This window comes from Epinephelus lanceolatus, chromosome 12 (genome assembly GCF_041903045.1).
Source record: "Epinephelus lanceolatus isolate andai-2023 chromosome 12, ASM4190304v1, whole genome shotgun sequence".
In the NCBI taxonomy this organism is placed as follows: Eukaryota; Metazoa; Chordata; class Actinopteri; order Perciformes; family Serranidae; genus Epinephelus; species Epinephelus lanceolatus.
In genome coordinates, this window is record NC_135745.1 from 43,491,638 (window position 1) to 43,507,500 (window position 15,863).

The 15,863-nt window shown below is 43.6% G+C and overlaps 2 protein-coding genes across 2 annotated transcripts in view; one reads left to right on the forward strand and one right to left on the reverse strand.

Annotated features, from left to right (window-relative positions):
• The window catches only part of nmnat2 (nicotinamide nucleotide adenylyltransferase 2), a 31,184-nt gene extending 15,803 nt beyond the window's left edge, over window positions 1–15,381 (reverse strand). The window contains exons 1-3 of the mRNA XM_033650590.2: window positions 15,311–15,381; window positions 10,286–10,556; window positions 3,454–3,542 (exon numbers count right to left, since the gene is read on the reverse strand). Of these exons, the coding sequence (XP_033506481.1) occupies window positions 3,454–3,542; window positions 10,286–10,370 (174 nt within the window). The 5' untranslated portion in view covers window positions 10,371–10,556; window positions 15,311–15,381. The remainder of the gene's footprint in view (window positions 1–3,453; window positions 3,543–10,285; window positions 10,557–15,310) is intronic.
• Window positions 15,382–15,410: 29 nt separating this feature from the next.
• LOC117271974 (tripartite motif-containing protein 16-like) overlaps window positions 15,411–15,863 on the forward strand; it is a 2,266-nt gene continuing 1,813 nt past the window's right edge. Inside the window, exon 1 of the mRNA XM_033650578.2 lies at window positions 15,411–15,863. This exon is cut by the window's right edge and continues 1,813 nt beyond it. Within this exon, the coding sequence (XP_033506469.2) occupies window positions 15,544–15,863 (320 nt within the window). The 5' untranslated portion in view covers window positions 15,411–15,543.

The following is a 15,863-nucleotide window of genomic DNA, read 5'->3' on the forward strand; positions in this document are numbered from 1 at the left end:
TCTTGCTTTATCAATGGGGTTGGGACCATCAGTTGTGTTGTGCAGAAGTCAGGTTAATACACAGCCGACAGCCCTATTGGACAACTGTTAAAATTCATATTATGGCAAGAACCAATCAGCTAACTAAAGAAAAACCAGTGGCCATCATTACTTTAAGAAATGAAGGTCAGTCAGTCCGGAAAATTGCAAAAACTTTAAATGTGTCCCCAAGTGGAGTCGCAAAAACCATCAAGCGCTACAACGAAACTGACACACATGAGGACCGACCCAGGAAAGGAAGACCAAGAGTCACCTCTGCTTCTGAGGATAAGTTCATCCGAGTCACCAGCCTCAGAAATGGCAAGTTAACAGCAGCTCAGATCAGAGACCAGATGAATGCCACACAGAGTTCTAGCAGCAGACCCATCTCTAGAACAACTGTTAAGAGGAGACTGCGCCAATCAGGCCTTCATGGTCAAATAGCTGCTAGGAAACCACTGCTAAGGAGAGGCAACAAGCAGAAGAGATTTGTTTGGGCCAAGAAACACAAGGAATGGACATTAGACCAGTGGAAATCTGTGCTTTGGTCTGATGAGTCCAAATTTGAGATCTTTGGTTCCAACCGCCGTGTCTTTGTGAGACGCAGAAAAGGTGAACGGATGGATTCCACATGCCTGGTTCCCACTGTGAAGCATGGAGGAGGAGGTGTGATGGTGTGGGGGTGTTTTGCTGGTGACACTGTTGGGGATTTATTCAAAATTGAAGGCACACTGAACCAGCATGGCTACCACAGCATCCTGCAGCGACATGCCATCCCATCCAGTTTGCGTTTAGTTGGACCATCATTTATTTTTCAACAGGACAATGACCCCAAACACACCTCCAGGCTGTGTAAGGGCTATTTGACCAAGAAGGAGAGTGATGGAGTGCTGCGGCAGATGACCTGGCCTCCACAGTCACCGGACCTGAACCCAATCCAGATGGTTTGGGGTGAGCTGGACCGCAGAGTGAAGGCAAAGGGGCCAACAAGTGCTAAACACCTCTGGGAACTCCTTCAAGACTGTTGGAAAACCATTTCAGGTGACTACCTCTTGAAGCTCATGGAGAGAATGCCAAGAGTGTGCAAAGCAGTAATCAGAGCAAAGGGTGGCTATTTTGAAGAAACTAGAATATAAAACATGTTTTCAGTTATTTCACCTTTTTTTGTTAAGTACATAACTCCACATGTGTTCATTCATAGTTTTGATGCCTTCAGTGAGAATCTACAATGTAAATAGTCATGAAAATAAAGAAAACGCATTGAATGAGAAGGTGTGTCCAAACTTTTGGCCTGTACTGTATGTTTTTTTTATCTCTCTTTTTTTTAAATTTGTGTCTCTAAGGGCATTTTATCTCTTTAAGGGAATTTTGTGTCTTTTTAAGGGAATTTTGTGTCTCTGAAATATAATATGTATTATAATATGTATATAATGAGCCCTGTCGGGAGTTATTTTCCCAGTATTCACCGGCTCATTATACATTATCCCGCTTATTACACGGCTAATTATCAGTTAAATAAATAATGTTGTCTGCCTCTGCGAAGTGCATTAAAACCAACAGGATTCGACAACTTTTGGTGAAAGTTTTGTACTCACCCAGGCTTAGTGGACTGAACCGAGGCATAAAACTTGCGTAAAATGTCATTAAGCATGACTGCCGAGTGTGTATTCAAATCCTTCTTCTTTTGTTTTTGGCAGAGAAAGTCCGTAGGTATTCTTTTTCTTCAGCGGCATCCGTTAAAATCAGCCACTTCTGTTTGTTTTTTCCCTCGGAAGTTGTTTGACAGCTGCAGTGTTGCAGGGCAGCATCCCTAGCAACGCTAGGCTACATAGCAACTGTGTGTAATGACCGTTGCTACTAGCAGCGGTCATTACACAGTAATATCAGACCGCAGAATGCCGCTACTGACCAATCAGAATACAGCATTTAATAGAGCCGTGTAATAAACATATATATATACATATATATATATATATATATATATATATATATATATTTTATCTCTTTAAGGTATTTTGTTTTTCTTTAAAGGAATTTTGCCTGTTTAAGGCGATTGCGTGTATTTTAAGTCATGTTGTGTCTCTTTGAAATATATATTTTTTTATCTCTTTATTTTATTTTGTGTCTCTAAGGGCATTTGATCTCTTTAAGGTAATTTTGTGTCTCTTTGAGGTCATTTTGTGTCTTTTTAAGGGAATTTTGTGTCTCTTTGAGGTCATTTTGTTGTCTTTAAGAGAACTTTGTGTGTCTTTGAAAGAATTTTTTTTTATCTCTTTAAGGTATTTTGTGTCTCTTCAAAGGAATTGTGTCTCTTGGAAAGAATTAGTTGTCTCTTTAAGGTCATTTGTGTCTCTTTAAGGTCATTTTGTCTCTTTTAGGTCACTTTGTGTCTCTTTGAAATATATATATTTTTTTATCTCTCTTTTTTTAAAATTTTGTGTCTCTTTGAGGTCATCATGTGTCTCTGAAATATATATATATATATATTTATCTCTTTAAGGTATTTTGTTTCTCTTTAAAGGAATTTTGCCTGTTTAAGGCGATTGCGTGTATTTTAAGTCATGTTGTGTCTCTTTGAAATATATATTTTTTTTATCTCTTTATTTTATTTTGTGTCTCTAAGGGTATTTGATCTCTTTAAGGTAATTTTGTGTCTTTTTAAGGTAATTTTGTGTGTCTTTGAAAGAACTTTTTAATCTCTTTAAGGTATTTTATGTCTCTTCAAAGGAATTGTGTCTCGTCAAGGGAAATTTGTGTCCCTTGGAAAGCATTAGTTGTCTCTTTAAGGTCATTTTGTGTGTCTCTGAGGGCATTGTGTCCCTTTTAAGGGAATTTTGAATCTGTTTGAAGTCATTTTAAGCTAAAAACACAAAATAAAACATGTATCAAATTCCAATTCTTCCATTATATCCTCCTACATCCTACACACTGGACCTTTAAGTAAAAACAAAACAAAAACACATTAACTGGGGGACTTTGAGAACAACTTTGCAAACACAGAGTGAAACAATGCACTGATCACGAAGATGGATCATGGTAGAGTAGAGAATGGTAGTACTGTAGTTTACAGAATACAGCATATGGTACAGATGTAGTTGGTGCTGAGTCAGTCGGTGACTCATCTGTTTGTATTCGGGCTGATGAAACTCAACACATTAACGGGTCATAATGGACGTGAATAATGTCCAACATGAATAAAGCATCAGCTGAAAGTCACAGATTCCTGATGTGGCTCAAACTGTGTTTCTGCACCATTTATTATTCATGTAGTGTGTTTCTTTAGACGCAGAGTGAAAGTAGGACAAGAGCTTCATTAAATCCAGCGGGGAGCAGGAGAGTGGAAAACAACAGCGCAGAGCTGCAGCTGCTTTCTTTACTGCGACTACATGCTGCTCACTGAAACACACACACACGTCTTTGGGCGGGATGACTTACAGGTTTTCCGTAGGAGTCGTGCACCGGTGAGATGATTCCTCCGATCACGATGAAGCGACCTGTTTTGTGCAGATATTCTCGGGCTTTTTCTGTAAACACACAGACAGAGAACATGACGGTAACACTGAGCCCTCAATCCACAGTGCTGCAAAGTAACTGAGTACATTTACTCAAGTACTGCACTTCAGTACAAACTTGAGGTACTTGCTGTGTTGTTCACCAGTTCAACTCCACAAAATTCATCTGACAGCTTTTGTTACTTTTCAGATTAAAACTTCACGTAAAGCTAGAATCACCACCCGGTGCCTATATGACTCCGCCCACCAGTCCACCCTGTGGTTGTATGACTCCGCCCACCAGTCCACCCTGTGGTTGTATGACTCCGCCCACAAGTCCACCCTGTGGTTGTATGACTCCGCCCACCAGTCCACCCTGTGGTTGTATGACTCCGCCCACCAGTCATCCCTCTGGTTGTATGACTCCGCCCACCAGTCCACCTTGTGGTTGTATGACTCCGCCCACCAGTCCACCCTGTGGTTGTATGACTCCGCCCACCAATCCACCCTGTGGTTGTATGACTCCGCCCACCAGTCCAGTGTCTCTGACAGTCTCCATCCATGTCAGTGAAAACATGGATGCTTCACACACAGCAGATCTATACAATCAGCACAGTTTCAAGATTAGAGTCACCAATTCAGTATCTGACCAAATGTCTCCCCTTCTGTTCCTGAGATATGACGTTAAAACATGATGATGTCACAGTCAAGCTGACCTTTGACCTTTAGACCTTCATTATTTTATCCTGTTAGACATTTATGTCACGTTTGGTCAGAATTAGTGAATGAATTCTTCAGTTATGGACAAAAACATGTTTTGTGAGGTCACACTGACTTTTGACCACAAAATTCTGATCAGTTCATTCTTCAGTCCAAATGCACGTCTGTGCCAAACTTGAAATTCCCTTGAGGTGCTGGAGACTGTGTTCATGAGAATGAGACAGATGCAAGGTCATAGAGACCTTTGACCACCAAATTCTAATCAGTTCATCACTGAGTTGAGAGGATGTTTGTGCCACATTTGAAAAAACCTCTCAGAGTGTTCATGAGCTACTGTGTTCATAAAAATGAGACAAAGTCACAGTGACCTTGACCTTTGATGGATGAGCACCAAATCTAATCAGTTTATTGAGTTCAGAGGACGTTTGTGCCACATTTGAAGAAATCTCTCAAGGTGTTCACAAGAATGAGACAAAGTCCCAGTGACATCGACCTATGATCGATGACCATCAAGTCTAATCAGTTCATCATTGAGTTCAGGGGACGTTTGTGCCACATTTAAAGAAATTCCTTTGAGGTGTTCTTGAGGTATCATGTTCACAAGAATGTGACAAACAACGTGTCAAAATAATGCCTTCAGCGATCGTCGGTGCAGAGAAATAAACGTGGCTGATTTATGAAACTGTAGAAGACTGTAGACTGTAGAAACAGTTTTTGGTGAATCTTACGGTGAGATGTCAGAAACAGCAGGAAGCAGTTAGTCACATGATGTGTGTATGATCAGTCTCAGTGGCTGATCGCCAGCGACTGATCTTTTCAAAGTAATTTGTGATTTCAATTTAATTTGTCTTCAACAAGTATTTAACTCATGCTGAATTAGCATTTTCTAAAATGTCCCTGCAAAGCTCCTGTACCTGTTGTTCAAGAACACTTCTGTACTTCTACTGCTGATTCTACATCCTCTGTCGTCGACGCAGAGACGAAGCAGCAGCTCAGTTCAGCAGCTTTTTTTTTTTTTTTTTGAAAGATATTTATTGGGGCATTTTAGCCTTTAATGTATAGGACAGACAAGTGTGAAAGGGGGAGAGAGAGAGGGAGTGACATGCAGCAAAGGGCCACAAGCTGGAGTCGAACCCGGGCCGCTGCGGCAACAGCCTTGTACATGGGGCGCCTGCTCTACCACTAAGCCACCGACGCCCCAGTTCAGCAGCTTTTTGACTCTTATTTTGAAAGTCTGCTCCAGACTTCATCTTCTTTCTTATTCATGAACTTTTTTTTTTTACAACGAGGAATAACTACTGAGCAGTCTGTTGCCGTGGTGACGGCGACAGTGACTGATGGAGAGCTTTTGTCGGACTCGTTGGCACAGTCTGGGTGTGTTACTGTGAGGAGACTGACGGAGTGTTGGTGTGAGCGCAGACGTGAACTCACTGTGAATCTGTTACTCAGACATCATTAACACAAACCTGCTGCAGCTCATCATCACTGACACGGGTCTTATTTTCCTCATATTACCACTGAATGAAAGTAACTGAGTACTTTTACTCAAGTACTGTACCAAAGTACATTTCTGACATATTTGTGTGAGTGTTTACATGTTCTGCTGCTGACACCACATCTCAGAGGGAAATGTTGTTCTAGAGTTGTTTTAAGGTGCGGACACACCAAACCCACATCAAAGAACTAGCGGCGATGAAAGCCAACTGTTGCATCGTCTACGTCGCCTCACGTCGCCTCACGTCGCCCTGTGTCAGTTGCATTTGAACACACTACACGGACTACATCCGACGGCCAAGTAGCACGTACGTTCTGCGCCTGCGTGAGAGAGAGCGGAGTGAGAGAGTGGTACATCCTGTCAGCCGAGGGGTTTCCTATCTGTGCAGCCGAGCACCGCAGCACCTCCACGGACTATTACATCCAGACGGTCCCGGTGTTTCCTCCTCAGGCTCCACTTCACTCAGCTGCCCGATAAACCCGCTGCTTCTTCCCACTTTAACCTGAATAACAAACCAGGGCTCGGTGCTCCGGTTGGATCCAAACGGAGAGCCGGGGCTAGCTCAGAGACTAGCGGAGGCTAACTGGCTGTGCTTCCCTCCGGTCATGCTGCGGCTAACGCTCCGCTAGCCGCTCCCAGCTAGCTCCGGTTTGTTATTCAGGTTAAAGTGTGAAGAAGCAGCCCCGGTTTCACTACAGGCAGATTCACTCGCTACAGGGGCGAGGAAATAAAACCTGAACAGCCAATCAGAGTGATCTCTCTCACCGACAAGCTCCGCCGCTGATTCAACATGCTCAATCTGCCGAAAAGCTACTGACGCCAAAGTGCCAACGGTGCAGGACACACCGCAAAAACTAGGCCAACAGACGCTCACCGACGACCTGACTTTGGTCAACGGCCGACCGTTGGCTTGGTGTGTCAGGACCTTGACAGAGGAAGTCGTCCTCTTTGTGCTTCGTCTCCTGCAGCAGTGACCATATTTGACTTTTTTATGATCTGAACTGAAAGGACACAACGTTTTTTTGTTGAGCTGAGGACGACGGTGAGATTAAGAGGTCAGATTGTGTTGTTGATGTGTGGGTGACATCAACCTGTGGCGATGACTCTGATTATTCACGACACAACGATGACAAACTCAGGCTGCTGATTGGCCCTTTATGACCTCATTAAACTGATGTGGATGATCAGACAGTGAGGAAAGACGACTCCACTCTGACAGCTCTTCAGGAGAGTTGATATATTAAAGAAGTGAAAGAGTTCGACAAACATTTACAGCAAGATGTGTTGTTGATAATAAGATCTGAATCAGCTTCAGTGTGATCTCAGTATTTGTGCTTTAAGTCTTTAATGAATTAAGATTTCAATAAAAGAAAAACATGTTTCAGATCATGTTGGATGTTTTGTGGTTAATAATTCTTCTTCTTCACCTCCAGCTCCACAGGAAGGAGATGATGAAGAAGAAGAAGGGTATCATGTGACAAACAGAGCGACGAGGAGCTGCTGGTGAAAATAGGTCAGGGTGGTAACATGGCTGCTGCGCTGCTGCATCATCAAACATCAAAGAGTCTGAGGAGGAACGTTGGCTGTGAACGCAGCACGCCGTCGAGTTTCAGAACAGGTTTGTCCATAATGACAGAAACACTGGCCTTCAAAATAAATGTCTGCTTGTTTCTCTCTGAGAGGTCGTCATGAGTCAGCATGCACACACACACACACACACACACACACACACACACACACCGCTTGTCTGTCATTGATCTTTTCTTCTGATTGTCCTTCACCGTCACATGAAATCAGTTTTTGATACGACGTCATGATTCGTTTAATTTCTTCAACAGAGAGTTTTAATTAACGCAGACATGCTCTCTGATTGGTTGATGTGTATCTGACGTTCACTCTGAAACACTGTCCATCAGTGTGAAACAGTGTGAAACAGGCTTTGAGGTTCATTTCCTGTCATTTGGTGGGCGTGTCAGACATGTTACCCAGTCAGCAGCGATGTGTAAATAAAGCAGATTCTAGCAGGTCTTTGTTTATTTTCTTTGTGTTTGTGTAACACTTGCCTCAGTGATGTAATCGTGTATTTGCCATGATGTCAATAAAGCCTCTTTGAACTGAACTGAATTAAACTCCTCTGTGTTGAGCTGCAGAGCGGCTGTGTAACACGACAGGATGTTGAACGCACCTCTGTTTCTCTTTAAATAAAGGTTTTATCAAAGCTGAACGCAGCCCTGACCTCAGCAGCTTCATTCTTAAGCCTACATGTTTTAAATGTTCCTGTGTTGTACGCTGATCCGTCATCTATTGTTTATCATCCATCAGCAGCACTTCACAGAAACACAGCTGCAGACTAGTGTTCTGGAGGTGTAACTGCAGAGTGACACAGACACACTACTGCACAAGTATAAATGCTCACATTTAAATCATCTGTCGGTCTGCTCACTCATTCTGTGTGAAATATTATCTTTACTTCATTCCTCAGTCTGATGAAATAACTTCCTGCTTGGCAACAAACAGAAACTGTTGCTGGACTAAAGAGTTAAGAGGCAGATTAGTCTGTGTATGTCAGTGTGTGGGGTGATGTTGTGGAACAGAGTAAAGATATCAGTTTACAGACAGGATGTTCAACAGGTACAGAAATGATCAGAGGGGACGTAGAGCTCACTCAGAGTCAGACTGTTGTCGCTACTCTCAGTTTGTATTTTGGTTTTTGTTGTGTACACGGGGTCAAATTGGTTCTCAGGTACAGACCCTTTAAGGGCCGACGTCACGATGACGTCATGTTATCAGCTGGAGGTGCAGCTGCCTCTCCCCCACAGGGCTGTAGGCTCCATAGGAGTGTTAAAATGTGTTTGTCTTGTTGTGTTATTGGGAGCCAGAATAGAAGGAGTCATGGCTCAAAACCAGCCGCCACTGCCCGTCAACAAAAACAAAGACAACTATGGTTAAATGTGATAAGACCAAAGGACTGGACGGAGGCCATCATCAAAAATGCTCACATGTGCAGCGCACACTTCATATCAGGTTAGGGAAAAAGTATTTCCTGTTGTAGGGATGAATAAGGTTATGTGTATTAAGGGTTATCATGTCCACCTCATCAGAAACTGGGGAGGGATTAAGAGGAAGATTGGATTTCTCTGCAACGCTAACTTTTTAGCACATTAGCTAACGTTAGCTTCCATAGCAAAACAAACAAGTGTGGTCCTCCTTTGTAAGACTGGCTTCCTGTGACATCATCCATCCACTGAGTGAGAGCATACGGGTCGGCCAGTCTGGTCCCGTTGGTCAGTGTTTACTTATTCCAGTAACACTGGCGGTCCCGGAGAGTGAGTGACCTGACATGGTGCGTTGGTAAATTCAGTCTGACGCTCTACACTAAAATGAGAGCCCTGTTGGTGGAAGAAACGCAGCGTTATATTTCTACATGAATGAACCAACGGTTAAGTTAATCACACATTCACTGCGCTCGGCGCTCTGCTGCTCCGTCTCCACAGACAGAGTGTCCAGAGTGCGCTCTGCCACTCTGAGAGTGCGCTGCTCTGGATAACCCAACGCTACATTCAGACAGCGCTCCCAATTTATCAACGCTCCAGTTTGTGTCAGAGTGCGCTCCCACACTCACAATGAGTGTTTCTGAACGCACCACTCACATCATCTTCCTCCATCGTCTAAAACAAGACAACACAACTTGTTAGCTAGCGCTAGCTAATGTCTGTGGAGAACTGTTTTGCCTCCAGCTAAGCCCCGCCCACCAACAAACGTCACACTGTGTACTGACAGTAAAGGTGTATACAGGTGCAGTGGTGTGACAGTGATGGTGAGCAGAGTGTGTTCATGTCTTAGAGTTTCTTTTCTGCAATATTTTCTCTTTTTTTTTAAAATGTTCAAGATCAAGAAATCAAATCAAATTTCCAGAACAGAAATGTGAACAAATGTATTTTGGATGTTTCCCTTCCTGACAGATGACGTGTTACGGAGGCTAATTAGTCCAAAAGCTCAGAACGAACCCGCGCATGAAGAACACCTGCAGTATCTGCACTTACCTGAGATAATCACACATATATCACCTCATGCTGAGCGTCACACAGCTGCTGTAGGTGTCTAACCTCAGTCTTGATGTAATTCCAGTGATCAGCCCTCCTCTGCTCGGAGCATCGTGCTCCTGCTGAGTCTCGGAGGATCCGTCACAGACGCGCTGCTGCTTTTCTGCGCTGCGCCACAGCCGCGCGAGGCCTGCGGAGCTCCAACACGGAACATTCCCGTCTGTTACCGCCTTAAACAGGCTTCACACCGCCGTGAGGCGGGTCACACGGTGTCCTGGATGTGTCATCATCCTGCTCTTTGTTTGTGTCACCTCTTTGAGGAGCCGTCGCCCATTTCAGCACCACCCAGCTGGACAGCGACCAGACCGCACGCGCCAAACCTCGGTCGGGTTTTACGGGTTTTAGCGCAGATTGAGAGGTGTGACGTAGTTTGATGGGTTTCAGGTGATCTTTATCTCCTATAAACACACAACCCCCCCCCCCCCCACACACACACACACACACACACAGATGCTCACCGAACATATGGATGTGTCCCTTGGTGATGGGGTTGAAGCTGCCGCAGGACAGCAGGATGACGTGGGTTTTGGTGTTTTCTGTCATGTTCCTGTCTCCAGTCTCCGTCCTCCTCTTCTGTGGTCCTGTGTCCCGGTCCGGTACGGTCCCGGTCCTGATGTAGGTACGTGTGTGTGTGTGTGCTCCCGGGTCGTCGTTTGTTTGTAGCGGTCGGCCGCTGCAGAGAGAGACTGAGAGGCGAGGCTGGTGTGTCTGCGGCAGGAAGCAGCGTCACTGTGTTAAAGAGACACACACACACACACACACACACACACACACACTGCACTGGTCACTGGTCCGACTGAATCATCACATATCAGACTGTGTCAGGTCCGTATTTTGGCACACACATGAAATCAAATTTATTTATAAAGCACATTTAAAAACAAGCTTGGTTGATCAACGTGCTGTACAATAAAGGTAAAATCACAGAATAACAAAGTGCAAAGATCAAAACTACGTAGCAATGTAATGTATAGTCCCATGTACACAAGTCCAAAAGTGGAGGAACAAATTGGAGAGTGGAAATAAAAAAGACTAAAAATGGGGGATAGGAGTTTAAGAGTGCTCAAAAGCTTTAGAATAAAAGTGGGTCTTAAGTCTAGCCTTAAAGGTGTCCACAGATGGGGAATCCTTAATGGAGAGTGGTAGACTGTTCCAAAGTTTGGGTGCAGCCACAGCGAACGCACGATCCCCTTTGCCCTTTAGCCTCGATCAAGGCACAGCCAGAAGCTGCTGGTTTGAAGACCTGAGTGCTCTGGAATTTAAAAGGTGATATAAGAGCTCAGAAATATGTGCAGGAGATGCAGGGAACCAAACTAAAAGTGAAGACACTGTACAGGAGAAGGTAGAAACCTAAACTGTCTCATGATGATTCCTCCAATATTAAATAACAACAATCATAAAAAGAAAAAGATGAAAACAAACAAACAAATTGAACGAGCATCATCATCATCATCCTCACTGTGACCTCATCACATGTCCACGTTTGGTCATGGACTTTCCACGTCCACATATGACGTCCAAGGTACCCTGGGTGTGTTGGTTGTTGACGTTCTGGGACGCCGTGTCAACTTCAGCCTGTTACATGCATTGTCTGTTTTCAAAATACACTTCTGTTTTCACAGGAAATTTTCAGATACTTTCAAATCTTTCAAAATAAAAGCAATAGATCGGCACAACACTGTGAACTGATGTTTTTTCCTTCAACAACACACACGTGGTTGGGTTTAGGAAAAAAGAACAGGGTTTTGGTTTAGAATCTTACGGGACGTGAAAACCACTCTCCTGGGTGAAAGTTGGTGTTTGTTGAGCCCATCCATGACCTCACCTGCTCGGCCCACTCAGACTTTCACCACAGTAAATTTCGTTCTTGTCGTGTTTCCCCCTGACACCGCCGGGCGCCATTAAACCATAACGGCGACTGGCCACATATTATGCCGACGTTAAAGGACAGCTTTTTTTGTTGGTGTCTGATGCTGCGAGTCACTGCCCAGGGGCCAAATTTTGACGACTTGGGATAATACAAAATCATTAATATGAACGATGAGCTGAGGAAGACCCCAGTTCAATCCCTGTGGCACACCACTATGATTTGAATAACTAAATGTCACCATGAATGTCTTCCAGGAGAGACCATCTGAAAATGTGTTCAGTTCCCTCCTTCCAGCTGCAGACACTTCACCTTTCGACATGGTCGGACAAAACATCATCGTCAAACCATTTTGTTCTGACCATATCCTTCAGTAACCTGCAAAGATTTGGTTACCCCAACCTTCACAAACTAATGTTGCTCTGATGAGTAGTTAAAAGGTGTTGCTTCAGACTCACAGAGATCATCTTAATAAAACATGGTCGACTGCATCAAAGCCTTTTGTTCAGACATGATGTTTGACCATGTCTGCAGTCTGCTGTGTCCACATTTGAAGGTGGCCTTTTGGAAGACCAGAAAAAAGACAGATAAGAAAGTTCAACCCCCGCGTGATTGTCAGATTTTATGTTTTGCAAGGTTGCAGAAATTGTCCGATGCAGCCTCCAAACATTGAAAATAGCAGCAGCGTCTTTTGGAGCAGGCTGAGGCCTTTACTTCCTGTCATTCAGTGGTTCCTCTGCGGCCGTACACTGTCACAGTCGAGTCGAGCTGTAGTACCTGTTGGTGTGGAGAAATCCTCATGGATCCCTGCTGTTAGTGATCGGGTTCATGATTCCTCTTCAGCTTCTTCTTCTCTGAGCTAAAAACTCCTCCAGGAGTCAATTTATAGTTTCTGCAACAGGCAGGAAGGAAAGAGCACAACTGATGTGACCTGATTCTGAACCAAACTTCACCTGCGGCCTAAAAACAAATCAGTCTGAGAGGAAGCTCCAGCTCAGAGTGTGTGTTTACGAGTCATATGAAATCCTACAGATTTATAGTTTTAAACCTAAAGTTACTGTGGTCATGTTTAGGTAAAGAAACAAGGTGGGGATGTACCTTAACACAAAGTTCACACCTTCTGAACACCGGTCTCCTGAGGAAAGTCCTGTGTTTTGTGATCCATCCACCGTCGCAACCTACCTCACCATACCGGACGCACAGCGGTACAATACGCACCAAGCATGTCAGTTTTGAAGGTATCGGGTTACAATCCAACTCACCAAATACCGCTGTTTTGTCAGTGATGTCGGCCTCAGATACTGACACACAGAGGCACTTTCCTCAGCGGTATGATACACACCAGGTACATCAGTTTTAGAGGCAGTGGGCAACAAACCAACTCGCCAAATTCTGGTGCTTTGTCATTGGACGCTGCTGACAGGCACGGACAAACTGAGGCAGCAGTACGAAATGCACGGGGTGACGACAGTTTGTAACGGCATCGGCAACTACCATAAGATAAAGCATGATTAAGTCCACATAGGGTGGGGGGGTCCAAAAAACTCACATGCATTATTTTGTTGCCTTAACATAAAGAAAGAAACATAAAAAACAAAGTTTTATCGACACTGTTAGTTTGTTTTGAAAGACTGTACGTACATAACTATCAGAAACTCTCCATTTTAAACTGAAATTTATTTAGAAAAACAAAGCATATATCAAGCATAAATTGACACACTGTCCCTGAATGTCCAAATCTGACGTAAGAGGGTACATAGCCAACTCATCCTCACTGTGACCTCATCACATGTCCACGTTTGGTCATGGACTTTCCACGTCCACATATGACGTCCAAGGTACCCTGGGTGTGTTGTTGACGTTCTGGGACGTCGTGTCAACTTCAGCCTGTTACATGCATTGTCTGTTTTCAAAATACACTTCTGTTTTCACAGGAAATGTACAGTTTGCATACAGTCTCTTTCAAAATAAAAGCGCTACGTTGGTACAGCACCACCAACTGATGTGTTTTCCTTCAACAACACACATGTGGTTGAAAAAAGAACAGGGTTTGGCTTAAGAATCTTACGGGACGCGACCCATCCACCAGCCCTCCTGCCCACCCCACTCGGACTTTCACTGCTTTAACTCTCGTCCTTGTTCCTCCGCGTGTATCAACTGGCCATGTATCTTGCCAACGTTAAAGGACACCTTTTTTCATTGGTCTCTGACTCTACAAGTCACTGCCCAAGCGCCAAACTTCAGAGTGAGATTGGGCTCAGGTAGTGCGTCATATTTAGATGTGATGGGAGAAGAACTTGTTGGGTATCTATAGATGACCCGCTGATGACTATGTGGTTTTGGTGCATTACTTTTCGTAGGAAAAATAACAAACAGTTTATGAGAGCAGCCTGGTAACAGTTCATTCATTAAACAGAGACGCAGCACTGAGCAGCTTCTTCAGACGTGTGCAGACGATACTTGTTGTGACATCAGTTACACTTAAACCCTTCAGTCTTGAGTGCTGATATGGTAATTATGGTTATAGTTATTATTTAAATTATTATTCAGAGTTCCAAACTGAGAGTTTAGTTTATTTAATGAGACTGAATTAACTGAATTATTTTTCCCTTTTATGGGGAACAGTGCCCCAAGAGGTGATTTGATGTCAATTGAAACATATTATTTAACACAGTTAATAATTATGTGTAATAATTATTGATAAGTACTGATGGCCGTTTGAAGTTTGAGTTCACACATATCGAAGCAGCCATTAGGTCTATTTAAAGTCAGAAATCACAAGTAACAGACATGCTTATCAGGTGACACTTCTGTTTCCAAAACTATTTTTGTTTTATATTTTAAAGTATCAGAGTTGATATTTGCAGATGGGTCACAGCAGCACAGCGATGTGTTGAATACAAAGTGACAGACTGTCTCTGCTCCACTAGATGGCAGCGTCTCTCTGAGCTTTTTAGTCAGAAAGAATTATGTGAGATGAATTCACACATTTGCTGTCTGGACATTAACATTAAGTTTTTGTCGGGGCAGAATCATAAATATTAATTGTTTCTTTGTAGTTTTCTTGTATAAGTTTTAAGTTTTATGACGAGTCAAAGATGAATCATTTCATCATCATTCTCACGAGATCTTTTTAATCCAGCCTGTAACGAGCAGTCATCTGTTTCAATATTTTAATATGTATTTTTCCCTGAATTAATTAATTGATTGATTGATTGAGTAATAATATATTTATGTATTCCTCTAATGTCTCCTTGAACAGTGTTGTAAAACTGTTTGTCTCTGTCAATGACCTGTAAAGCACTCTGTACTGTGCTATATAAATAAAGTTTATTCATTCATTTTTTTCTCTGTCCACGTGCAGCACCGTGCAGCTGCTGACGCTTCACTGATGTTGGTTCATGATTAAACAGATGGAAGATAAGATTAAACTTTACTGCTGTGAAATAAACAAAGGACCAGTAAGACACACAGAACGGTGTCATGCAGTATTATTCTGTAGTATTTACTTTGATACTGAGCCAAAACCTGAGCAGCCAACAAGGATTCAACAAACTGTTTCCTCGTTTCAAATGAAGCCTCAGTTCAAACCTGCTCCCCGTCTGAAAACACTCACTGGTCTTCCTGGAATCAGCCCTCCCTCCTCTTCCTGCTCTCACACACAGCCAGCTCCACTCTGTTCCTCCCCTTCACATCTGCACTTTATAAATGGGTGGAACCAACATGGTGGTGACGTGACAGAGCTGACAGGCTGCATTCACTGCCTGATCACATGATGCTGAGATCAGAGCTCAGACTAGTTTCACTTCTCAGGAAGTGAGACTCACACAGTCACTGCCACGAGGTGAAATGGCGCAGCAAGGAGCTCAGCTGGACCCCCTAAAGTTCTCTTGTTCCATCTGTCTGGATCTACTGAAGGATCCGGTGGCTCTTCCCTGTGGACACAGCTACTGCATCAACTGTATTCAAAGCTTCTGGGATGGAGAGGATGAGAAGAGAATCTACAGCTGCCCTCAGTGTAGGCAGAGCTTCACACCGAGGCCTGTCCTGATGAAAAACACCATGTTAGCAGATTTGGTGGAGGAACTGAAGAAGACTGGACTCCAAGCTGCTCCTGCTGATCACTGCTATGCTGGAGCTGAAGATGTGGCCTGTGATGTCTGCACTGG